Genomic DNA, 27,501 nt, shown 5'->3' with positions numbered 1-27,501 from the left:
GGGTATTATTTATGTTCGAAGGGCTGGTGGTGGTGGTGGTGGTTGTGGGGAAGCAAATGTAATATAGCTGTAGTTGTCGCATACTGATGATGGTGGTGATGGTGGTGGTGATGGTAGCGGTGATGGTGGTGGTGATGGTAGCGGTGATGGTGGTGGTGATGGTGGTGGTGATGGTGGTGGTGATGAATAAATGAGTAAATAGATTAATGAATGAAGAAATAGATGAGTAAATAGAACTTTGATAACAAAGTCTTCAGGGAAATGAGAGAAAAAAAGGAAGGGAAAGGAGAAGAAAGGAGGAGGAAGAGGAGGAGGAGGAAGTAGAACAACAATAATAATAACAAACAACAACAACAACAACAACAACAACAACAAAAACAATAAAAAATAACCATAAGAAAACAAGAAAAAATGAGATGAAACAAAACTAAGAATAAAAATGGAGAGAGAGAGAGAGAGAGAGAGAGAGAGAGAGAGAGAGAGAGAGAGAGAGAGAGAGAGAGAGAGAGAGAGAGAGAGAGAGAGAGAGAGAGAGAGAGAGAGAGAGAGAGAGAGAGAGAGAGAGAGAGAGAGAGAGAGAGAGAACAACCAGTACAAATATAATATGACAAGCTGAACAAGGAAAGAAAAACGCTAAAAAAAAAAAATAGAACAACAATTTCCTTACGTGTCAACTCACTGTCGACAAAAAAAAAAAAAAAAAAGAAGAAAAAAAAACGAATAAAACTAGAAAAAAAAACAATAACACACACACACACACACACACACACACACACACACACGTACACACACACACACACACACAGCCAGAAATACAGACATCAAAGTACAGCTTACATGCAGTTGCACACCACACACACACACACACACACACACACACACACACACACACACACGTAAGAAATGATCCTACACAAACAATCCAAAGCCAGAAGAACCCTAAGGGGAAGGAAGGCATAATGGAGACGAATAAAGAAATAGAAAACACGGAACAAAATGGCAAGCGAATGTTTAACTTGACCTGTGTGTGAATGAGGTAAAAGGAGGGAGAGCGGGAGAGGGACGGAGGGGCAAGAGAAAGGAAAGGGAGGGAGAGGAAAGGAGAGGAGCCTGTCAAACATGTGCAGAGGGAGGAAGAAGAGGAAGAAAGAAAAAAAGTGGCTATGTAGATGTTAGAGAGGGAGGAATGAAAGGAGGAGGAGGAGGAGGAGGAGGAGGAGGAGGAGGAGGAGGAGGAGGAGGAGGAGGAGGAGGAGGAGGATTGGAGTGCAGGTGGACAGAGTTTATTCAGTGACGCGCCAATCTGCTCCTGTCCCTACTCCTCTTACCCCTTTCTCCTCCTCCTCCTCCTCCTCCTCCTCTCCCTCCTCTTCTGCCTCCTCCTTCACCCCTCCTCCTCTCTGTCATTCACCTGTTACATATTTTTTCCTTCTTCCCTCTTTTACTTCCTTTTTCCTCCTCCTCCTCCGGCTGCTATTTTTACCCAGTCAAATGTTACACTGACTAATCTTTAACGGTAATAATATAATAGAAATGATAATAATAACAGATAGACTCCCATTAATTTCGTATTCATTTCTAACTGCAACATTCCCGCCCAGAAACTCCTACAGACCACATTCTTATACACAAGCTTTCCTCTTCCTTCTTACTATGAAAACAATGGATCTGGCAAGCACTCCCATCGTATCCTAAACCCACACTGCTATTCCCACGCCCAGCACCTTGTAACAAACGCCTTCCTTCTCTTTATATTTCCACAAGCAGTTTTCCTTCCCTTTCGCGGGCCGTTTCTCCTTTTCTCCCACCTCCACAATGTTGCATCATCCTCTCTTGCCTTTTTTTCCCTCCTAATCCCATTGCCTCTCGCCATTCCTCCATCTTCTCTCTCTCTATCCATCTCTTCCCCGAAATGTTATGTTTACGGATAAATCTCAAAGATGGCGTTTTTCTTTCCTCCTTACTCCTTCCATCTCTATCTCTCTCCCTTTCCTTTTGTTTCTCTCCCTTCCTCCTTCCATCTATCTCCTATCTTTCTCTCTTTCTCTAGGGTCTTCCGCTTCTATTTCTCTCCCCTCACGCCTGCAGCACCATTCCCGCTCTTCTTCCTTCTCCCTCTTCCCGCCTCTCTCCTTGACTCAGGCCTTACCCCGCACAACACGAGCGGCTCATCTGATATTTCCAGGTGGGTGACGGGTTTCTGGTCTGACGCGACGCTCGACATGTCCTTGAGTGAGGCCGAAATGTAATAAGACCGAGATATCTGATAGCCAGGATGAGGTTAGCAGCTGCGGGTGAGGTGAATGTCAGGTTTTCGGAAGGCTGTCTATCTGTCATCTTGTTCTGTTCCCTGTTTCTTCTCGTTTTCTTTTCCTCCTCCTTCTCGTCACCTACAACTATTATATCTACCTGCCTGTCTGTCTTTCTGTTCCTGTCCCTTTTTGTGTGTGTGCGTGTATGTGAGTGTGTGTGGTGGGGGTTGTTTTGGTGTTTCTTCTTTCTCCTCTTTCTCCTTATCTTCTTTCTTCTCATCACTGTCTATCTGTTCAACTCTGTGTGTTTGTCTGTGTGTTCTTTGTTTCTTATCCTCTTCCTCTTAGATCTTACAAATATCTGCCAGTCTGTCTGTTTTTATTTCTGTCGTTCTTTTTCCTCCTAAAAGTAACCTGTCTGTCTGTCTGTCTGTCTCTCTGCTAGCCTGTCTATCTAACTGTGTACTAACTATATCTATCTAACTGTGGATGTCTGAGTGTGTGTGTATGTGTGTGTATGTGTGTGTGTCATCATCTTTAACTCCTTATGCATGCTCCCTTTCCCTCTGACTCAGTCCTCTACTTCCTCCCGGTCTTCCCTCCTTCATCTCGACTTTCCCTCAATTCCATTTCACACCTTCATTCCTTCCTATCTTCGTCAAGCCCTTTCTGTGCCCGCATCCCTCTCACTTCTGTCCAGGACGCAGAAAGATTTCCTCAGAAGGAATGATGAAGGCGTAAGGAAGGTGAGTGGGAGGAGGATGAGGTAAAGATGTAAGCTGGGTTAACAGAGCAGGAAGGAAAAAAAAAATCAGAGGGACAAAGGAAAAAGGAAACCAAGACGACACATGTGGAAATAACGTATCAACACCCCCCTCTCCCGGAGCCGCGCATCTTTTTCCCTCTCGAAGATGAAGAAAGATAACAGGCGAGATTACAGGTATACCATAAGGGCACCTGTTAATTATACATATATAACAATTACGAGAAAAGATTACCAACTGCACCTTCACAAAACGATCAACCTACATTACAAGATCCTCTCATTTAATCTTTTTTTTTGTATTACATTAATCCTTCCCTCCGTCGCTTTACAGGTGACACACACACGCACTCACACACACACACTTTTTTTCGTGTTTCTCCACCACATCCTCGAAAAGACCCGCTATTTATAACCAGTGTCACGTCTCTTGTTCCTTCGCCTTCTAATAATAAAGGACAGGTATCAGCGTTACAGGTGTCCAAACAGCCATCTCGACTCGTATTGGATTCGCACCTTAATCATCCCCAGGCCTCTTTCCATACCTTCTTCTATTTCTCTTCTATTTCTGTCCCTCTTTAACGCTCGTGTCCCTTTCCATCTCAGCTTCACCTGCTTCTACCTAACCTGCCCAAACTAGGCCTACTTTTCAGGCAGCAGAAAGACGGCGCGGGGCATTGAAATCAAACGGTACAGGTGTGAAACTCTCGATGGAAAAAAGTAATCCCGGAGCTGTGGACTATATAATTTCACATTTAGGGGAGGACCTGTAGCGTGGTATGACTTGTGGTACCCGAGCCCCAACACACCAAATGGATTCTTTCACTACACTACACTGCAGTTCAGTTCTCGACATGTAAAGTAGGTTAGGGCGACAAGTTGACAGTTCCCCGTGTTACCTATGAAAAAAGGTGAAGTCTCGTTCTACCGGGAGCCATTAATACATCTCCCATTTGTCTTCTTGTTACTTCACCGCTTAGTCAATTGAGTTTCGCTGGAGACGCTGTGGTTTGGCGGCAAGGTTTCCCTCAATCAATCAATCCTAATTTCTTCCGTTTTTTTTTTTTTTCTACAAGACGCGCATCTCCGAAGTGGCCATTTCTGACTGAGACTTCCCTCCACGCCCTGTGGCTACACTTGGCCGGGACAGGAGGGTGGGAAGGGCGGGAGGCGGTGAAGAGTCGGGAGGGACTTGGAGGGGCGGGTAGCCACGATAAAAAGCTATACTAGAGAGGCACTCGACGTCAATCTTCTTCATTTACTTTGTACCTCTCCCAGTCCTGACCTTATCTCTCTCTCTCTCTCTCTCTCTCTCTCTCTCTCTCTCTCTCTCTCTCTCTCTCTCTCTCTGCCTGCTGTGATACTCTTTACGTAAGAATGTTCCTGTTCGTACCAATAAGTCTGCCTGTCTTCCTCACCCGACACTTAACACTCAGTCGATGATTCCTGTGCCCTCAACGCCCCTGTCCATCACCCTCTAGACCTGCATTTTCTCCCCTTCCTTTTCTTCCTCCTCCTTCTCCTCCTACACCTCTTATTCTAAAACCACACCCTTCAGCTATACTGCCACACCTTTTTTCCTTTCCTTCACTGGTCTCTCTCTCTCTCTCTCTCTCTCTCTCTCTCTCTCTCTCTCTCTCTCTCTCTCTCTCTCTCTCTCTCTCTCTCTCTAAATCCCCTCACGTCCACACTCGTTCCCCCTCCTATTTCTACACATCATCCTCCTACTTCTCTCTCTCTCTCTCTCTCTCTCTCTCTCTCTCTCTCTCTCTCTCTCTCTCTCTCTCTCTCTCTCTCCCCCTCCTCCCATCCGTCTCCCTCTCCCTTAGGCTGCCAGAACGTAGTCATTGTGCCGCTGAAAGCTGTTCCCAGTGTCAATATCGAGACAAGCCGACTGTGTTCTCTCTCTTCACAATAAATTGGACAACCACCACTGAGCGAAACACTTACAAACCATTCTCTCCCTTCCCTTCCTGCCTCCCTTTGCCTTCCCCCTCCCCACTCTCTCTCTCTCTCTCTCTCGGCCTCATCACCTCCCCTCCTGCGGCTAGATAATGATAGTTCGGGGAAGGAAGGGAGAGTGAAGGGGAAGAGAGAGAGAGAGAGAGAGAGAGAGAGAGAGAGAGAGAGAGAGAGAGAGAGAGAGAGAGAGAGAGAGAGAGAGAGAGAGAGAGAGAGAGAGAGAGAGAGAGATTAAATAATAGGTGAAACAAAACCTCCACTGCCCGGGGGAGAGCAAGAGAAAGAGTTGGAATAGAGCAAACAAAAGAAAGGGAATAGGAAAAAGGCCGGAGCGGAAGGCTTACCCGCCAGGTTATAATAAACACACACACAAACACACACAAAAAAAGGGGAAAAAAAGAAAAAAACAACCACACAGGAAGGGAGTTGCTGAGAGCTGAAGGTGACGGATGACGCGCCGCTCCAGGCCTCTCTCACCAAATCCCTCAAATCCTTCACATTTTTCACTTATTGCCAGATAGTTTCAAGTTCCCCGGAAAGATGCTCATTCGCTATAACTTGGGCGGCTAACGCGAGCCTTAGAAAAGTGCTGACTGCTGCTGCTGCTGCTGTGTTCCTGCTGCCTCTTCGTCTTTAAGCCTCTCCTGTGGCTGTTTGGGTAATAATAAATATATAACTAAGTGAGTATATAAATAGCTAAAGAATTAATTGTACAAACAGAAATTCTTGTGTATAAAAATTAAATTCTCTCTCTCTCTCTCTCTCTCTCTCTCTCTCTCTCTCTCTCTCTCTCTCTCTCTCTCTCTCTCTCTCATATATATAGTTGGTCTCCCTCGCCGGGCGTGTGGCGGGGCGCTGCACAGGCCTCTTCTCGACCGTAGGAAAGCCCCTCCTTAAATAAACTTTGTCCTCTTCTCCCGTTTCTATCCTTCTAAACTTCACCGCAGGCCATGATGTGAGAGAGAGAGAGAGAGAGAGAGAGAGAGAGAGAGAGAGAGAGAGAGAGAGAGAGAGAGAGAGAGAGAGAGAGAGAGAGAGAGAGAGGATTTAGCGAAAAGGACAGCCGTTCCAGGCGGGTGATGTAAGATGGGGTCTGGCAATAACTGGCTTCTAACCGAGGCAGAAAAATCAGTCAGTGAATGGAGGCAAACTTTCTGGGCCTCCCAATTACTGCGTGTTGACTTCCGGTGCATAGGCGGGCCATCACAACAACAATCTTTGCCCGGCGTGCCATCACACGTCACGACAATCTTTACCAGCCTCCACGACTCTTGTTATCGCCTCCAACACTCAAAAATCCCTCGACAGCTAACAGCCTCCTTTGGTTCTCTCCTTTTCTTCCTTTCCCCTTGCAACGTAACGCTTCCGCTGCCAGAACACACACTACAGCCAACAGCCTCTGCCTCTTCCTCTCCTTCTATCTCCTCCTTCCCCTCCTTCACTAAAGCTTCTGTCACTAAAATGGACGCTGTTACTTCCACGCCAGCCGTCCAAACTTACATCATCACCGCAGTTATTGAGTCATCGATGTGTCCTCCCCCCACCGACTTCCCCACCTCTCCAGTAACCTTCCGTTCCTCCTTATACGAGCCCTCCTCCCCCTTCCCGTCCCCCCCACGCTAACGAAGACTCCCTCCACCATTAGCACCGCCATTACAACCCCCTGACACCATAAAACATGCATCGCCTCAATTACTGCCAACAAATTACCCTTCCATTATCCGGCTATTTCCATCTCTGTATTCCTTCTCTTCCTCTTGTTCGGTCCTTAAGCTCTATGTCATTAACCGATCTCTTCCTCTTTCTCCTCCTCCCACTCCTACTTTTTTTTTCTTTCTTTTTCTCTCTCCTGCGCAATTAACAGTTCATAGCTTTTCAGTAAATGTGAGACGAACGCAAGTGTCATGTGGGGAGGGGGTGGGAGGGAGGAAAAGGTAGTTGAGGAGGTATCTACACACACACACACACACACACACACACACACACACACACACACACATCTGTTAGTGTCTCCTCGTGCTGTTGTGTTTGTTGCCTGAGTTGCATGGCGAGTGTGAGGAAGTAATTACCTGCAATTACTTTTCCACTTAGCCTTTTGGATTAATTCTCTCTCTCTCTCTCTCTCTCTCTCTCTCTCTCTCTCTCTCTCTCTCTCTCTCTCTCTCTCTCTCTCTCTCTCTCATGTAAGTGTATATAGGTTAGCTCGCAATCGCGTTTAATAACCTTGCAAATGACGCTCTCCTGCCTCCATTCCATTGACTGACTTAGCCTCACTCCCATCTCCTAATCGAAATGCGTGCAGATTAAAACCATTTCTCCCATTTTTTCCGCGCTCTAACTATAATGGCCTCGCTAATCTCTGCCTTATTCATCCCCTTCATCTGCCTGGAAACTCGCTGACGTCGACCTGCACTCCGCGCCTCTCTGCTGAATGGAGGCGAACCTTTCAATCTAGCTTTATATGGAAGGCTTCTGAATCCAGTAATTGATTTTTTCCTAATCCTCATCCCCTTTTCTCTTCGTCCCTTCATTATTTGGCGATGGAATCTCTACTTCTAATCTGGATGTTGTTTCGCTTCGTGAGAACAATACTTGCCCCCGCGCCTTATGAGTGGCTGTCTACCTTTGTGAAGAGACCCGCGGGAGGCGCCTACTGGCCTCGCAGATGCCTTACATTGTACGATTTTTCAATGAGCTTGTTTGTCTTCTGGAAGATAAATGATTGCGGCAAGGGAAGAACACTGTAACTAATCTCCGACGAAAACAAGCGAAAAGGGAAAATTTAGGGGAAGAGAACAATAGAGGGGAAAAAAAGATGGATAGGGAAGGAAGCAGCAGGGAAGGGAAAATGGAGGCGGTGCCAGCCAGCCATCAGCGGCACTCCCCATCCATCACAGCCTGGCACCGTAGGGTCTTGTCCCCTACCCTGCCGTCCCCTCTCTCGGTACTACCCTCCACCGTCCAAAAGGGGCAAAATAGCTAAAAGTCGTCCCTTTAGAGCTTGCACGGGGGTGAAAAATGATCCTTTACTGGTAGGAGCGGGACGGGGAGGGAGGGGATGGAAAGTGAGGGATGTAGGAAGAGAAAGAGGGAGATGGGGAGGAAGGAAAGTGGACACAGCAAGGGAGGAGATAAAACAGTCCCTTTCCTCCTCAGTGACCCGACAAATGGCTAAGGTCACGACCCTATTTCGAGGACCTGATAGCAGTGGCAGGCCAAACCACCACACCGATGCGAGCCCAACGCCCACGCCAGACCAGACCAGACGAGAGCAGAGCAGAGCAGAGCGGGTCAGACCATCAGACGGGGGTGGCGACGCGAGGGCACCAGCCACTTTTTTCTCTTTAGTTCTGTATCATTAATCTCCCCCACACGACCCGCCCACTGCCAGCAAAACAACCCACTACCGCCCCGGCTACTTCTTGCGCCTCCTTCCTGCGGCACCCGGAGCAAGGTTCACGCGAGAAGGACGGAATCTATGTGTGTCTGTATAAGGCAGGAAATGGTGCGAGAGAGAGAGAGAGAGAGAGAGAGAGAGAGAGAGAGAGAGAGAGAGAGAGAGAGAGAGAGAGAGAGAGAGAGAGAGAGAGATAGGTCCAGTGGGAGTGAGAAAAATGTTGCGGGGTGTACTGTTGAGTGGAGGTGTTAAGACGCTCCGGGGAGGCTGACGCAACAGTGTACTGGCTGGAATAAACATGAACCTAGCGATAGATACCCCTTACAAACGTACCTACCTACTCTCTCTCTCTCTCTCTCTCTCTCTCTCTCTCTCTCTCTCTCTCTCTCTCTCTCTCTCTCTCTCTTATATCTTTCTTTAGTGTAGCTAGTCACAAACAGCCTAGTAGAAGTCAATTTGTGTGATGGTGTTTCTTCTTCCTTTGAGTTCCCTAGTGCTCCATGTTCTGAGTATCTGTGTAAGGGCGCCACGCCTCGCCACACAAATCCTGACGCACCACCGAAATCAGACAGCACCACCACCACCACCACCACCACCACCACCACCACCACCAGTCCCCACCGCCGTTACTGCTACATGTTTAGGGAAAAAAAAAAAAAAAAAAAACATTAAAATTCCCCTCGGAAATAAAGTTCTGGCAGACTGATCGTACGGTCACATCATGCATGAATTATAAATATATAATTATAAATTCAATAAGAGATGATTAACAAATAACACTTTTGTTCGACTCTTGACCAGCAGGGGCACAGGAAACGCAGGTAACAGTGCAGGTGTTTATTCACAGAAGGTGTGAACAGAAGGCTGGAGGTAGGTGATCTCCCGGCGCCAGGCCGCGCACTTCCACTTAACACTTATGACTGAAGCCTAGCTCGTTCACTCATACACGTATTCATGCCTCACACAAGTCTCGCTCATTCACTCGTTCACACAACTAGCTAACAACCACACACCTCCCCCGAGACATAAGGAAGATTCCTTATCTTTGTTATGGCTACCGTAACACATGAAACAAAGTTACAATGATTGAAGTACAGAAAACACGGTACATATACACAAAACAAACACAGCGTACAATGAACACGTACGACTAATCGTAGGTGCTACGGTGCCACCGCACCTGCAGTCGTCTCGGCTCCCTACGCTGTCGGCTGCTTCGACGCTCTGGTTGCTCTCGGCCACGGTGTACCCCGTTACCCTGATGCTCCGGGCTGCCGGGATGGTGGTGTTCCTCGTGACCCTGATGCTGAAGCGCTGCACCGCCATGAGCGGTGTGCTGCTCGACAGGAAGGGGAGCAAGAGGTCTGTGTGGGCGTAGGTGTCTTCTATTACGCCACATCACGCGACCGCTGCCCATCTTGATGAGGTAGTCTCTCCTTCGCCCAACAGCCACGATGACACCCAGGCGATCCCAGAGGCCTGTCGTGTGATCTTGAACGTCGACGTGGCCACCGAGGTGCAGGAGAGGAAGAGTACGGGCGGACGCGTCGTGGCGAAGTTTCGCTTTCTTCCTCAGTCGCTCTGCCTTGGCGTCGCACTCATCAGCAGCGCGCTGCCACTGCTGAGCGTATGAGCGATGATGAGCCGGGACACAGGACCTCATAGGATGACCGAAGAGGACTTGTGCTGGTGATCGCCCTTCCGCCCTCGGAGTGTTGCGCAGTTCCAGCAACCCGCGAGCGAACGCATCCTCGTCCAGGTGTCCCTGCTGTGTGGTCGTGAGGATCAGCTTCTTCACGGACTTGACCGCTGCCTCGGCGTGACCATTGGAGCGTGGATAATGAGGTGAAGATACACGATGCTCCACCCCCCATCGAGCCAGGAAGCGCCGTACCGATGAAGAAGTGAACTGCGGTCCACCGTCAGTCCTCAGGAGAACAGGCACGCCCGTGTCGGCGAACACACCCCGAAGGACACGAACGAGCTGATCAGCCGATGCTGGACGTGAGCATGCAGACACGTGAGGCCACCCAGACAAGCGATCTACATACACGAGGTATGTACGGCCTGCTGCGTGGAAGTAGTCTGCAGAAACTGACTCAAACACCCTGCTGGGTGTGTCCGTGTCCTGCCAGAGAGGTTCGTTGGCTTGGCTTGGTAGGAGTGGACGGCATAGTGAGCATCCAGAAACGACGTTCTCAACGTCTCTGTCCATACCAGGCCAGTACACCGTTTGTCGGGCCCGTCGCTTGGTGCGCTCCATCCCCTGATGACTGTCATGGAGTCGCTCTAGTGTTTCTCGGCGGAGGCTGTGAGGAATAAGAAGCCTCGGCCCGTAAACCACCAGGTCGTCGTCTACGGCCAGCAGACTGCGCACCGGCCAGTACGTACGCAAGCGGTGATCGAGGTCGTGGCAATGATCAGGGAAGCCCTCGATGATGACGTTCTTGAGCAAGCAGTACTCCCCGTCTCTTGCTGCTGCGGCACGCACCATTTCCACAGTCTGATCCTGGAGTGGTGCTAAGCGGACGCCGTCCTCATTGGTGGCAGATAACGCTGAGATGACCGCTGAGTGGAGAGGGTCGAGGTCACCAGAAGTAGCAGCATCCTCTTCCTCCACTGGGTCCTGTACTGGGATTGTACGAGATGCTGTTACGGCGAAGGGTCGAGCGTCGTCTGTCAACTCGATGGCCATGGATCCACCAGCCATTGCACGTAAACCTTCCTTTGCTTCGAAGACGCTGGGAAAGGCCTTGATCACAGCAGCAGCGTGCCCCGCACGCTGCTGTGGCGTTGGGTCGTAGGAATGAGGCCAGCTGATCACTTCTGTGGGCGTAGATAGAGGTGGCTGCGAGGCGGTCGGGTACTTGATGGAGCTGTTGCCGGTGTGCTGTTCTTCCCTGCGTAGCGGTCGGATTTGAGCCGGAAAATCTTCGGGGAGGATTCCGAGAGCGATGGAATCGTACCAGCTAAGCAGCGCCCCCTTCACCTCCTTCACCACGCTCACAACAGTCTCAGCTTCCCTGTCGCCCAGTTGCAAGTGCGACGAGAAAGTTCCTACACAGGTGAGGGGGTGATTACCGGCAGCATAAAGTCCATCACCATCAGCGGGCGCCAAGCTGGAGGGCGGGATTCCAAGGAGTGTTGCCGTGTCGAGGCCAATAACGGTCGTTTCGGCCCCAGAGTCAGGAGTCCACGTAATCTTGTCTCTTCCAGCGGGATGTGTGGCGGTAATGAGCACCTGGGGCGCAGGTCGTGCCGTCACCGTCTTTGTGTATACGCCTGATAAGAGCTGGTATACACTGGCACTGGCTCCCCGCCTCGGGCCTGCACCGCGATGAGGAGAGACAGTTGAGGAACTCCTCGAAGCTCCTCGTCGTTTCCTCACTGTCTGCTGACATACACTCGCAAAATGCCCTCTTTTCCCGCAGTTACGACACACTTTATCTATTGCCTGGCATCCCCTTTTGTCACTGCGACAATCTTTGCCACAACGATAACAGCCCGTGGGGCTTGAGCCCCCGAAACTGCCCTTCCTGTAGTTCGAGACAGCGTTCACACCATGGCTCGAAGAGTGAGAGCCGCCCCTTAGTACTGCACTACACTGGTTAGCGCTCTCTGATGCTCTGCAAATATCTATGGCGTTTTCAAGGGTGAGTTTCTTGTTTTCCAGCATGCGTTTCAGAGCCACTTCGTCTCGTGTCCCAACGACAATTCTGTCACGCAGCTGATGGTTTATGCACTGGTCGCAAAAGTCACAGAAATTGGCGATTTCCTTTACAGCACATAAAAAGTCGTCAAAACCTTCTTGCGTTTCTTGCACGCGGGAGTAGAAGTCTCTTCTATCCATGATGATGTTGCGCTGGCTTCGCAGGTACTCACACATTGCATCGAGGATGGTTCTTAACTCCGCGTCTCTCGGTAAGCTTATCCCGTAGCGAAGTGTACGGGTCCACTCGTCGTCTAGGACAGCAGCGAGTGCCGCCCTCTGCTCAGCCAGGGAGAGACAGTCTATCCTGGCGAGGGTTACGTATCCTTCAAACTTATGGCGCCACGTGTCGAACTCACGTAAAGATGCTGACGCCGTTAAGTGAGGAATGATGGTGGCGGACGTCGGGAACCTCGCGCCCTGGGTAGACGTGCTGCGGGCTGTGGTTTCGCCTTCATTGCTCGCCGTGGTGCGACTGGGAGCTTGTGTCCCCACTCTCTCCAGCAGCTGGGTTAAACGCTCCTCGCGAGCCTGACTCTGCTCCGACTGTCGCGCTAGCAGAGCCTGACTCTGCTCCGACTGTCGCGCTAGCAGGGCAGCCAGCGCCTCCAACTGCTTCTCCATTCTGCGCCGTACCCACTGCAGCCTTGTCCTGATCCTACTCACTGCGCCATGTTCGACTCTTGACCAGCAGGGGCACAGGAAACGCAGGTAACAGTGCAGGTGTTTATTCACAGAAGGTGTGAACAGAAGGCTGGAGGTAGGTGATCTCCCGGCGCCAGGCCGCGCACTTCCACTTAACACTTATGACTGAAGCCTAGCTCGTTCACTCATACACGTATTCATGCCTCACACAAGTCTCGCTCATTCACTCGTTCACACAACTAGCTAACAACCACACAACTTTTACTCTTTTTTTTTTTTTCGTGTTGGCGTCACGAGGCGAAGTGGCGACCGAGCGGCGGTGGGCTGGGATTATTAAAGCCTCGCTCGGCACCAGCACACCTGACACACCTGGCCGGCCCATGTCATAACGTCAATAAGTGTGTTCCCGCTGGAAGGTGGAAGACATTGACAGGTATTCACAGTCGAGGCAGCAGACAGGGTTTCCGGATTAATTTTCCCTATGAAATTACTAAACACCCGTCATTGCATCCATTCCAGGTGTCTCTGCTTCCAAAACCTCGACAAGTCTCTTAGCCTTGGGCCGCCGCAACCACCACCACCACCACCACCTGTCAACCCCCAACAGGTAGTCAGCCAGTCACTCCAGAACAAACAGTCACGTCAGCAAACGTCTCAATGTTCTCTTTCTCTTTTCTCTTCGTCTCATGGCCATCCTCCTCCTCCTCCACCTCCTCCTCCTCATCTTACATTCATCCACCGGATTTTTAATGTCTCAATTTCTGTCCGTCCTTCTTCACTTTTGTCATCTGTTATTCATCCTTGCCTCATTCCCTTCCTTTCATTACTCTCTCCTTTTGTTTCTGCGTACCTCTTCTTCTTCTTCCTTCTCCTCTTCTTCCTTTTATTATTCCGGAGTGAGTCTTCACCACTTAACTCACTCCCTGTCCTCTTCCCCCTCTCCTCTGCTCCTCCCGTGTCCTTCCCTTCCTCCTTCCCCTCCTCAGCTGGTGATTCAAGCGACCATTATGGGTGTTGGCTCACGTCACTCCGTCATCATTATCCACGACAGGTGTTTGAGGGGGTTGTGGGAGGGGGCAGGTGTTTGGACAGGTAATGAATTAAGAGGGAACTCCCTAGACAGGTAATGGGACAATGTATTTAACTAAGAAACAAGTCAGAGTAGCGGGGACGAAATGAGACGAGAATAGTCTACCTAGAATTGTATCAGAAAAAAAAAAGGTGAGCAGGAGGGAATGAAAGAAACCAGCCAGGTATTGTATTAGATCAGCTGAAGATTAATTAAAGCTACGACAAACAGAGATTCACTGGTATACGTGGACGGAGAGGAAGGGAAGGTTTGGAGCCGTGAGTGTACTGGTGGAGAAGCGGCGCTCTTAAAGCAGGTGGTGTGACAGACTGTGACAAAACAAATGTATGATGCGTGAAGCGGTTACCTTTCGAGTCCCCGTCATAATTATCAGGTAGGGTTGTCCTGTTTTGCTGCACCTTCAATAATCAATGGGTTTCTGCGAACATTTACTGCAATGCCGTAGTGCCCTGTTTTTGTCCGTCTGTCTGTATGTCTGTATTGATGGCAGTAGTGGTGGTGGTGGTGATGATGGTTTTGTGACGTTTAAGTGTGCCATACTGAACACAAATGGTATGAGTGGTGATTTCAAATGTGGAATAATGGAATGATGTGAAACTCTTTTAATAATGAACGAAACATTTCACCGTCTGTCTGTCTGTCTGTTTCCCCCACTCTCTCTCTCTCTAGATGACTCACTTGTAACTCAGTACATGCGTGTGTGATCTACTACAACCCTGCAAGAACCATGATGTAGTGAGATTCAAAATACCGCTGTGGGGCAACGAATGACACTCACAGCTCAATTCCCTGCTCTCGTGACTCATTAGGACGTGATAACAGGCGACTCTGAGTGATGTGTGAGTGTGCCGCAGCGAAACACAAGACCCATGGCACTGTGATGCATACAGAACTTTGCGTAGCTCGGAATAACACTCAGAGCCACTCATTATGACGTGAGAATAGGCGAGTTTGAGTGATGTGTGACTGTCCCCCTAATGGAACACAAGACCCATGATAGTGTGATGCATACATAACGTTGTGTAGATCAGAATAACACACAGCTGCTTATTCTGACGTGTTAACAGGACTCTTAGTAATACGTGACTACCCTACTGACAAGATCTTGAGCAGCGTGATCCATATAGAGTGTTGTGTGGCTCAGAATAATACTCACAGCTTCGGTATGGATGGGGTGGACAGCAAAAAGCAGCGAGGCGACAAAGCTCGACAGCTCCGGTAGAAACATGCTGCACATCCTGTAAACACAAACAAACAAACACATGTTACAGACAGCTCGCTCGCTGGATCCGAAGCAAGCCCACGCACTGACAGGAAAAAAAAAAAAGAGGAAACACACAGGGGGGAAAAAAAGGCGGAAAATATATATAAAAAAAGAAAAAAATAGTAGTTATGGAATAGTACATAACAGTGGTGGGAAATTGAGATAACCGTGTGAAGGCTGCAGGGAGATTAGGAACACGCATCGGTGGTAATGTTTGCAGCGTAACATAAAACAAGATTGCTAGGGAAAAAAAATCGTCGTGGTGGTGGTAGTGGTACTGGTGGTGGTGGTGGTGATGGGGATGGTGGCAGCAGGAACGGAACGTGAAAACTCTCTCTCTCTCTCTCTCTCTCTCTCTCTCTCTCTCTCTCTCTCTCTCTCTCTCTCTCTCTCTCTCTCTCATACATATACTCACGCACAAACAAACACCACTCATCTTAAGCACAGTTTGTTTGAATACCGGAAAAGGGAGCACACTTTCTGTTTTGTCAAAGAGAGAGAGAGAGAAAAAAAAAAAGAAGGAAAAAAACACAAGCAACACCAGTATGGCGGCAGACTTTGAAAACTCTTCAGTCTGGAAAAATCGGATACCTTCACTCCCCTCCCCCCTCCTCTCTCTCTCTCTCTCTCTCTCTCTCTCTCTCTCTCTCTCTCTCTCTCTCTCTCTTTGAGGGCAGAAAACAGCTTAAAGGAAATTTATGGGAAAGAAAAAAGATAAATATGCCAAACAATAATAGGCAAAAAAGAAATCTATACATGCCTGTCTGTCTGTTTGCCTGTCATTTAACATATTACACAACTTAAAAAGAAAAAGAAAATCTATCCATTCCCACTGGCTACATAATAAACACCTATATTCTAACCACTTTTCTGAGTCTTCCATCATATGACCTAAACCAGAGCGGCACGACGGCACCTAATTATTCACTGATCAATTAGTTATCATTATTGACGCTTCAGTAAAAATAAAAATGAAAAAAAACAAAAAACAAAAAAAAACCACGCAATATATACACACATGCATGATCATAGGATAGTTTTTCTTTATATTTGTTTATATTATATCTACCTATGTATTTGTGTTAATTGGAACGAAGAGACGGACAGGAAATGTAAAGGGGGCCCATATTACAGAATGTTTATTCATGTGCCAATCCATCGGAACTGTATAATTGGCAGACGTGAACAAAAAGATAGAATACGTGAACGAAATAAGGTCGTAACAATATATATATTTATTTATCTCTAACGAGGCTTCTAAACACACACACACACACACACACACACACATGAACTAAAACTATCTATTTATATATTTAAATATTGCTCACTGTTTCATTGTTTATCAACGTAGCAATCTATAAATTTCCCTTACTTTGTCTTTCTGATTGTATCATAAAAGCCTTAAATTGACGGGAATTTCGAATAAAAAGAGAGAGAACAATTTAACTCTTATGTTCACGTTATCAGATACATAGGGAAATTTTAATATATGTAAAGAATACGTAACAGTTTGAGAGAGAGAGAGAGAGAGAGAGAGAGAGAGAGAGAGAGAGAGAGAGAGAGAGAGAGAGAGAGAGAGAGAGAGAGAGAGAGAGAGAGAGAGAGAGAGACGGAAAGGCAGGTATGCAATGGCAGGTAGGCGGCACGCAGGCTCTTTTAATCAGCATTCCTCTTTTTCCCTCCTTACCACTGCATAATTACGGAACTCGAGAACCCAAGCGGTATTACCACACACCCACGATATGACCTGCTCCTCCTCCCACACCTTCTCGCCTCAACATCTGTCCCTCCTCCTCATTACCTAAGCTCGTGGGAAATAAATTATTATCTATCAATTTTTCTTTAATTTTTGCTATTCATTTATTTATTTATTTTTTCACTTCTCGCACTTTTCTTAGTCTTCCCTTCGTTTCTTGTTTTCTTTTCTGTGTTAAAGGGATTATTTTTTCGTGTCTTCTTTCTTCTTCATCTATTAATGAGTGAATGGTGAGAGACGGAATTGATAAACACGAAAGATTTATCGCAAAGTGACAAAGGGGGAGAGAGAGAGAGAGAGAGAGAGAGAGAGAGAGAGAGAGAGAGAGAGAGAGAGAGAGAGAGAGAGAGAGAGAGAGAGAGAGAGAGAGAGAGAGAGAGAGAGAGAGAGATTGCAGGATCGGAAAACAAAACACCAAATTCAATAAAGACCATTCAGGGTCAATTCTGGTCTACCTAAAGCAAAAGAAAAGGAAAAAAATACTGTCCACGGAAAAAAAAACTTTCTGACCTGACCCATGAACATGACCGGCCGAACATGTCACCTTCACCAACACCAGCCCTTCTGTGTGGGGATGAAGGCATAAACATGTTCCAAAATCTGTCCCAGTGAAGAGTGCCCGCAATACTTCTGTAAACTATTCCAATCGTGCCCTTTGTTCTGTCTCTCCAAACCCGCCGCGTCACATGATCCCGTTGCTGGTGACACGAGAGTACCAGGTCAGTTCATTCCTAAAGATCTGAGTGCAGTAAGTGTCCTGAATGAGTGGTGCTTTTTATTTATTTTTTAAGCCTTTATAATTCATGTGTTTATCAATGGTGGTTATGTGTAATGTTCCGGTGTTATTAACTTGAAACTAACATGGTCTGGCAGGAAAGTGCGTCTCATATACTATTTCATCTCACTGAAAGCCACGCCATCCACCCACACACCGCTACTTAACATGGAAACAATAAGTAGCAATAAATAAAGAGTAGAAACGCTTCACTTATATTCTTACGTCAAACTACAAAGAACACTTACCATTCTTCTAGACTCCACCGTGATGTCGTTTATTTCACCACCTCATAACCTTATTCTCAATTTTCTGTCTTATGGAAATGCAAACTGCGTGTCTCATCCTCCCTTCCCACGCCCGCGATCCAAAATCACAGGACTTGCTACACGTTTTTCAGAAGCCTTTGTTGTCCATCTTTACAATGCAAGACCGGCCAATATCATCCCTCCCTTCTACATTTTAATGACAAACTCTCAAACAGTCTACCTTCCTCTCCTTTTTTTCTCCTCCATCCCATTTGCTTAAGAGTCTTTGAAGAGGGAGGTTTTAAGGCCCCCTCATGAATTAAATTGGCCTTTCCTCCTTGTGTCATCTCTCCTAAACGGGATAGTGTTTGGTGAGCTTAGACTTTCTTTTATATACAACTACTGGTCCGAACCTTGGACTAAAATAATGAGGTGAAAGTTACTGTGGATACTTCAGTTCAGATTCCAGAGTGGTTGTGGTGGACTTAAGGAATGTGTGAGATCCCTGACTGTCAAATAAAAAAAGAAAAATAAATAGAGGAAAACAGGAAGTATAAATACGATATCACCCCATCCTCTCTCTCTCTCTCTCTCTCTCTCTCTCTCTCTCTCTCTCTCTCTCTCTCTCTCTCTCTCTCTCTCTCTCTCTCTCATCTTACCTCCTTTAGTTTCTTCTCCGACCTTCTCTGTCCCTTCTTTCGCATTCCCTTTCCTTCCATGTTTCCCCATCGACTACATGGCGCGCACGCACACACACACACACACACACACACACACACACACACACACACACACACACACACACACACACACACACACACACACACACACACACACACACACTTTCTTTTTCTGCCACACATAAGAGATGCTGCAGTTGCTCTAAACACAAAACATGTATGAGGCTCTCTCTCTCTCTCTCTCTCTCTCTCTCTCTCTCTCTCTCTCTCTCTCTCTCTCTCTCTCTCTCTCTCTCTCTCTCTCTCTCTCTCTCTCTCTCTCTCTCTCTGACACCAGTGCACGTCAAGACAACCTTCCAGACAGGTTGGAGCACAAGGATTTTCTCCCGCAGCAAGACGGCGACAGCAAAACTCTCTGGTGTGACATTAACACATTAACTTCAAAGCAAGACTCGCCGTGCACCAGTAAGGTAAGTAACAAAATGCAGAAAAGAACCTGGACGAAGACTTGGGATCTAAGAACCAACATGCGTTTTTAACCAGTAAGTTCTGAGGCAAAAGCGTAAGAATCCACAGACAGAAGTGGTTTTAAGGGCAACCCGCCCACAAACACATCCACCTGCAATGCTCCTCCAGATTCGTGGTCGTAAAAAAAAGACAACTCGTCCCACTTAAGAATGCGCGGTGCACACTTCATTCCTTTCTTCACTACGATATGCAAGGCGATGTGCAGGCTGCGGGCATTCACAAAGCTGGGAGCACATCGAGCTATCAAAGAACGAGAGCCCTTGAGTCTCTTTCAGTCACGAAAATGTGCGATGCGTTGCTTCAAGCCGAAGGATACGCGGATCAGACAAAACAGGAATGGGACTAAAAAAGGAAACAGCGTCAGGGAAAAAGCACGTGCAGCCGACAAAGGGATCGTTATCGGAGGACTCGATGAAATGCAACGAAAGGTTTTGTTCAGCTGTTGCACACACTGTCGAGACTGGCACTGGTGCGCTCCGTGGTCCCGCCTTGATACACAACACAGCCACTTCTAAATAAATGCTTGCTGTAGATATGCGCGGTTTTCAATAAAGGCGAAATAATCATCTTACTATCCTGCATTGTGCCTTTACTGTGAGAGGAGAAAGAGAGAAGGAGAGAGAAGAGCGGCATGAGGCTCATAATGGTCTTCTTTAAGAACACATAACGTCAGAAGCGAAGCAGGAAGAGGAGCAGCTTTGCCACCAATGGAAGGGCTGGAAGCTGAGAGAACAGATGAAAGACAATGCTTTCTTATGTTATCTTTCTTTCTTTGTCTGTCTGTATGTTTGTCTGTACATTTGTATCTGTTCTAACACTGAGTACTTGTAGGTGTCTGGAAATTGAACATCGATGAGAGAGAGAGAGAGAGAGAGAGAGAGAGAGAGAGAGAGAGAGAGAGAGAGAGAGAGAGAGAGAGAGAGAGAGAGAGAGAGAGAGAGAGAGAGAGAGAGAGATATACGAGTACATATATCCAGGCATCCCCACTGACAGAAATAAAACACTAACTCCAGGTATCTCAATACATACATACACACAAACACACTGTACAAAACACCTAGATTTTTTACCATCCATAACCGAGTTCATAAACACTTAAAAAAAAAAAAAAATAAGTGGAACACGAGGCACGGAGCGACCAGGTAACACTGGAGCGAATAGCGGTCAAGTAGACACATGATAGGACACAGCCTGAACCCCCAAAGCTCTTCGTTCCGTTTCATAATGTATGGGTCTGGCAAAGCTGATGATTTTTAGAGGCGAGGCCCAGGTGTGAGCGCCTTCCATTGGCTGAAGGGAAATAATTGCGAAAATGGACGAGTGTATGAAGCTGGAACACAAATTAAGTAGAGCGAGAGCGAGAGCGAGAGAGAGAGAGAGAGAGAGAGAGAGAGAGAGAGAGAGAGAGAGAGAGAGAGAGAGAGAGAGAGTTGCTAGGGAGGTTCTAGATAGGTAGGAAGACAGGCAGTAGACCCAGAAGCAGCAAGAACAGCAGCTAGAGAGAGAGAGAGAGAGAGAGAGAGAGAGAGAGAGAGAGAGAGAGAGAGAGAGAGAGAGAGAGAGAGAGAGAGAGAGAGAGAGAGAGAGGAGAGGGAAACTGGATCCACGTGTAGTAATTGCTTCGTGAATGACGCCTAAAGTTTAAACTGGATGGTGCAGCAACTCCTGACTAGCCTCCTCCGCCACCCTTACTGCCTCCTCTTCCTCTCCCCTCCACACACCTGCTTATAACTCCACCTCCAGCACCGGTAACTCCAGGTTGAATGGCTGAATACTGGTGCCGTTCTTCTCGACCCCGTTCCTCTCTCTCTCTCTCTCTCTCTCTCCTAGACGAGTATCCTTCCACCTCCCCTGTCCCTTCTACGTTCATGAAAAGCAAGTATGGTGCACCTTTGGCTGTGATTGTACTGTGTGTGTGTGTGTGTGTGTGTGTGTGTGTGTGTGTGTGTGTGTGTGTGTGTGTGTGTGTGTGTGTGTGTGTGTGTGTGTGTGTGGTGTTTTGTCACCTATTTTGATATACTCGTATTACTGAGTAGCGTGTTCTGAGTAAGGTTCTGAATGCTTATTGTGACCGTAACGAGAAAGGTGGAGCGTAGAGATGAACGTACACACACACACACACACACACACACACACACACACACACTCTCTCTCTCTCTCTCTCTCTCTCTCTCTCTCTCTCTCTCTCTCTCTCTCTCTCTCTCCAGACGAAAATTCAAAAGAAATGGATGAGATAGACAAGGGGGGAGAGAGAGAGAGAGAGAGAGAGAGAGAGAGAGAGAGAGAGAGAGAGAGAGAGAGAGAGAGAGAGAGAGAGAGAGAGAGAGAGAGAGAGAGAGAGAGAGAGAGAGAGAGAGCGAGCACACCACTGAAATATATACATACAAACACACTTCCCTTTTGCTTTCCCCTCGTAAAAGATGGAAAAAAAAAACAGACACAAAAGGAGAGATGGAAAGAGAAAGAGAGGAAAAGGGAGGAGGAGGAAGAGGAGGAGGAGAGGATGGAGGAAAAGAGAAAGGAGGAACCTATACCAATGGCAATTTCCTCAAAGGCCGTTCGCTTAAGGGATACTGATGGTGGCAGTGGTGGTGGTGGTGGCGGTGGAGGAGGCAGCAAAGAGACGAGCACCAAAACAAGAGAGATTTATGCTGGGTAGGCGAGAACACTGCACTTCCGGCAAGGCTGTGGGCGGACACTCGGGTAGCGGTGATTTTATGGCGGTGAAGGAGGAGGAGGAAGACGAAGATGGAGGAGGAAGAGAAGAGGAACGTCAAATAAGAAATAGGAAAAGATAAAAGTGAAGGAAGCACGTTATAAGTAAGAGGAAACCAAGGGAAACTAAAGAAAAGACGAAGATAAAGGTCGTGTAGCAGGAGGAGGAAGAGGAGGAAGAAGAGGAAACCTAAAGAAGTAAGGAAAAGATGAAGACGAAGTAGATGGAGGAGTAACAGGAAAAGGAAACCAAGGAAGACTCAACAAAAATATAAGGACGAAGATAAAGAGAAGAAGGAGGAGGAGGAGGAGGTGGAGAATAAAAAGTAAATCAAAGAAGACTAAAGACGAAGATGGAGAAGAAGAAGAAGAAGAAGAAGAAGAAGAAGAAGAAGAAGAAGAAGAAGAAGAAGAAGAAGAAGAAGAAGAAGAAGAAGAAGAAGAAGGGAATCAAAGATGAGTAAGGAAAAGACGAAAGCGATGACAAAGAAGGAAAAAAAAAGGGAAGGACGTGGAGGAGGAGGAGGAAACTTCAGCCAAAGACGAAGGAGAGAGATAAAAAGACGAAGAAGATAAGAAGACGAAGAAAACAATGAAGACAAAGAAGGAGGAACAACAGAAAGAGGAGAAAAGGAGAAAAAAACAAGAAAAAAAGATAAATGACAAAGCTAAGAAGAACATGATAAAAAGGAAGAACGAAGGAGACAGTGACGAAGACAAGGACAAGGAGAGACTACAGTACAATATTCAACCCCAACGTAACATACCCACTCTGTCCACCCAGCACCCACGTATCCACTTTCTTCCACGCGTCTAGCAACCCCCACAACCTCAGCCACACAAAAGGCTTTATCCAGTTAGTCCTTGTCCTTATCACGACATCATCCTTAGCGCAAGTAATTCCACGCAGCAAAATACCAAGGAAAGTTTGCAAGGAGAGAATAACAACTAAGCTTAAACTTAAGTAGCCACCGTAAATCGCCCTCAGATATGGGCCATCCATTTCTCCCACTGAAGGCTGCCACCACCACCACCATCACCACCAGCGCCGCCTCCATGACTGTCTCTCTCCGTTCCTCTAGGCGTCCACCACTGCCGCCACAGCCATCCACCACAACACGATGCAAGGGCTTCTTAGAATTAATCTTTTTTTTTTATGTTCATAGAGAGACGGAAATAACCACCACCCCCCTCTCTCTCTCTCTCTCTCTCTCTCTCTCTCTCTCTCTCTCTCTCTCTCTCTCTCTGCAAAGGCAATTCACTGCATTTATTTTGCCAACTCACATTTCCTCTGATACATGTCGGGGACGCCATTCCATGAAATCCTGCGGAACACGTACTTTTATACTCTCTCTCACATACACACACACACACACACACACACACACACACACACACACACACACACAGTATTGTGCGCGTGCGGTATCAAAGTTTTATTGACATATTACATATGCATCAATATTTCAAAATCCATTCTTCTGTTCTCTCTCTCTCTCTCTCTCTCTCTCTCTCTCTCTCTCTCTCTCTCTCTCTCTCTCTCTCTCTCTCTCTCTCCCCGTTACGTCGCTCAAAAATGCACTGCAAGCTCAGTTCTCTGCTTTAAATTATGAAGATCCAGTACCAGTGTCTAAAGCATGTATTGAAAAATTTAGTGTAGGTATTTTTTCATCGCGTAAGCTATGCAAAGAATAATATTTTACTCCTTTTACTCTCTCTCTCTCTCTCTCTCTCTCTCTCTCTCTCTCTCTCTCTCTCTCTCTCTCTCTCTCTCTCTCTCCTTCCTTTGTTGGCATTAAACTTTAAAAAAAAAACATCAATTTTTCATCTTCCTTTTACTACTGTTCGCAAATCTTAATTTTTGATAAGACGCACAAATACTAAGAGAGAAAAATATTATAGTATTTTTTTCTACTTGCCTAACATTCATCAGACTCTGGAGTGACCGTGAAAAATTACCCGTCTACTTCATCACAGTACATACATATTTAAATCCCCTTGTGAAGGTAAATCACGTAACTACGCACACACGCACACACACACACACACACACACACACACACACACACACACACACACACACACACACACACACACACACAACTACGTACATCCCTACATGTTCTGAATTACAAATCTTTCAGTTCACTTCCCTACTCTCTCTCTCTCTCTCTCTCTCTCTCTCTCTCTCTCTCTCACGCGGGTACATTAAAGTTAACTCCACAGAAATTTGATTTGCCACTCGAATGCCTCCCAAGCTTTCACTGTCAACGAATAACGAGGTCACTGGTTTGGCTTGAGCGGGGAACTGACGAAAGAAAAAGTGAGGAAAGGGAAAAACAACAAACCTTTGGCGACTGATAAGAAAGTCAAAATAAAGGGCGTTGTTGGAAATTTGGCGTGCATCAAATATTCATAGGAAAGGCAACTGAGGCTCTTTCCCCATCTCTCTCTCTCTCTCTCTCTCTCTCTCTCTCTCTCTCTCTCTCTCTCTCTCTCTCTCTTACTGTGATGGCCGAAACGAGGAACTGTTGGAATGGAGAGCGGATAAAATGGTAAATTCTCTCTCTCTCTCTCTCTCTCTCTCTCTCTCTCTCTCTCTCTCTCTCTCTCTCTCTCTCTCTCTCTCTCTCCCCGCTTTTCTGTTTCCTCAATTTCTTTTTAGCCATTCCTCAAATGACTCTGCTCTCATCACAATACCAATTTCTTTCTTTATCATCATATTCCTGAATGTTGTTGTTTTTTTTAACCCTTTCTCTTTGCTCACACAAGTTTGTTTACCTTTTATCGTTCTTTCCTTTTTTTCTTTCCCTAACAATCCATTCTCTGATTCCAGTAATATTCTTTACTTTGTGACTTTGTGGTTGCATGCGTTTGTTTGGTTTCAATATTTGTTTCATTCATAATTCATCTTCCTATAGAATTCTTTCACTATTATTTACCTCCATTTTCTTCTCATTTTCCTCATTTCATCAGCCTGGCTCTCTTCCTTTATCTTCTTCACATCCTCATTTCTTCATCTCTCTGCTTTGATTCTTACTCTACCTCCTCCTCCTCCTCTTCTTCCTTTCCTCATCTTCCAAGCTCTCCTCTTCTACGTACTTCTTTGCCTCCTTCGTCTTCTTCCTCTTTCCATGAGTCAGCAAATCGGTGAGCAACTGACAACAACGCCGTCAGTCAGCCGCGCCTCCTTCCCTTCTCTCCTCCTCCGCTCCCTCCTCTTCTCTCCTCCTCTCCCACTCGTAACCCTTCTCCACCGTCCTCTCCATAAATACTCTTCTCCTTAACCCTTTCCTACACCCATTTCCTTATCCCCTCTCTCTCTCTCTCTCTCTCTCTCTCTCTCTCTCTCTCTCTCTCTCTCTCTCTCTCTCTCTCTCTCTCTCTCTTTCTTTCCAGCCTCATAAGGAGTTGAGAGAGCGGCCACGTCAGGTCATCGCTCACTGTTCTAAGTTCGCCTTTATTTACGAGACAAGATTACAACTTTATTTAAGGACTCCGGCAGGGGGGTGAACCAACGTGTGTGTGTGTGTGTGTGTGTGTGTGTGTGTGTGTGTGTGTGTGTGTGTGTGTGTGTGTGTGTGTGTGAGAGAGAGAGAGAGAGAGAGAGAGAGAGAGAGAGAGAGAGAGAGAGAGAGAGAGAGAGAGAGAGAGAGAGAGAGAGAGAGAGAGAGAGAGAGAGAGAGAGAGAGAGAGAGAATGAAACGTTGCTAAATAAAACAAACACACGAACGATAAGAGAGAGAGAGAGAGAGAGAGAGAGAGAGAGAGAGAGAGAGAGAGAGAGAGAGAGAGAGAGAGAGAGAGAGAGAGAGAGAGAGAGAGAGAGAGAGAGAGAGAGAGAGAGAGAGAGAGAGAGAGAGATGAAAGGTTGCAAAACAGAGCAAGCACACGAGCGATAACTCTGAGTAACATACAATCTAAAAATATATATGCAAGAGATCGAGAACGGCAATAACAGAGAGAGAGAGAGAGAGAGAGAGAGAGAGAGAGAGAGAGAGAGAGAGAGAGAGAGAGAGAGAGAGAGAGAGAGAGAGAGAGAGAGAGAGGCGAGGACGGTAGCGGCAGGAAAAGGAGGCATGGCATTCTGTAAACACCACGCATGACACCGCAGGTTCCGCGTGTGTGTTCTGCATTTAGCGGGCGACAGGTGACTGCGGCAGGTGTGATAATTAGAAGGGGTTCAGTGAGGAGTTCCTTTGGCTACATCGCGCCCTCCACAAACACCTCCGAGCCAAAAATACCTTAGGGAAATTTTTTTTTTTCAGGTAATCATTATTTATTGTTTTCACTGTTTTGGTTTGCCTTTAGTCTTCATAGAAAAAAAGATGCGTTTATAGTGTAATATCTGAAAAACAAGTAGGAATAAGAAAAGCGATTATGTATTAATGAGTAGCTGAAACCTTTTTAGCATCTTTTATTCCATTCTTGCTTCATAAATATCATACAGGATTTATCTGGTCGAATGAACAAGTGTACTGTAGTCAACACTCGCAGAATTAAATACATCTTTCGCTTGTATGAAATGAGCCAGCCATTAGAGGCCTCGTATTGCCTTAAGCCGCATTACTAGACGCGTCATTACACGTTCAAAACCACCACCACCACCACCAACATGAACCAAGACCGGATGTTAGGTTTAATTGGCGCCATTAACGCCTTAAAAATGTGCATTACTCAGCCAGTTTTATGAAGAACTTTGGGTTAACATAATGATGAGCCGACTTGGGTGGTAATGTGCGTGCTGCGAGTTTTTGTTTACATCTAAGTATTTTCTTCATGAGTGGAAGTATTAATTTTTCTGGCTTATGTAATTTCGTTATTAAACAGATCCTTTCTTCACTTTTATATAGGAAAACGAGAAGACGGGAACAGAGAGAGAGAGAGAGAGAGAGAGAGAGAGAGACTCATATCCTCCGCAAGTCAGACAGAGGCATTACAAGGCAACATACTTGTACTCTGGAGCACTGAATAAACGTGTCGTCATTCCAGGCAAATTATCACGTCACACTCCAGTCACGTACAAGAGTGTCGGTGCGTTGCGGTGCGGTATGGCCTCTCGGGGAAGTTTTTATCGGGGTACAAACACAACAGTAACGGAAAACTGACGCGCTGCACTGGGGGAAGGAGTGTAAAGGGAAACATAACACACAGGACACGTGTTAGCATAGAGGTGTGCGAGTGTTGCTAATGCTGGTGTTGCCATCTGTTGTGCTGCGATGTCGACACACTGAGAGGGGAGTGAAGTGAAATTAATTGCGTGAGTTTCGAGCACAGAAGCGATCAGTGAGTGTGGTTCGTATTCTTAACCATTTCGGCGTCTTAAATCGGTTACACTTGCAGATACTGATTAGTCATTGGAGTTTTCAAGGGTGTTTTTTATGATTTTAGTGTTAGTTTAATCCCACGATATGCAATAATCATCGATACTAAAAACGATGGAAGAAATCTTTATAATCGTTTACAAGAAAGAGATTAAAAGGATAGGTTTTGTAGTTCTTTCACCAGTACGATCTTTAGAAGAGGATGTGGCTAAAGATTAAGGAGACATGTGTGAAATAGCAGTGAAAGGGTTAAAGAGGACTCTACACTGTTAATATGAGAAAACATCCATGGAAAGTTGAGTTTTCTTTGTGGTCCTTACGAGAAAAGGAAGCATTTGAGAACAACAGCCTATGTGACAATTACGTTTGTGGAGGTTGTTATATTCATGT

General features: G+C 46.6%; 1 protein-coding gene across 1 annotated transcript in view; it reads right to left on the bottom strand.

Moving 5' to 3' along the window:
* LOC135114048 (protein O-mannosyl-transferase Tmtc3-like) overlaps positions 1 to 27,501 on the bottom strand; it is a 210,136-nt gene that overhangs the window by 78,382 nt on the left and 104,253 nt on the right. The window contains exon 3 of the mRNA XM_064029701.1: positions 14,975 to 15,056. Within this exon, the coding sequence (XP_063885771.1) occupies positions 14,975 to 15,056 (82 nt within the window). The remainder of the gene's footprint in view (positions 1 to 14,974; positions 15,057 to 27,501) is intronic.

The sequence above is a fragment of the Scylla paramamosain genome, chromosome 27, assembly GCF_035594125.1.
Source record: "Scylla paramamosain isolate STU-SP2022 chromosome 27, ASM3559412v1, whole genome shotgun sequence".
Lineage (NCBI taxonomy): Eukaryota > Metazoa > Arthropoda > Malacostraca > Decapoda > Portunidae > Scylla > Scylla paramamosain.
The sequence above is the reverse complement of the archived record's forward strand: the minus strand, read 5'-3'. Positions and strand labels throughout refer to the sequence as shown.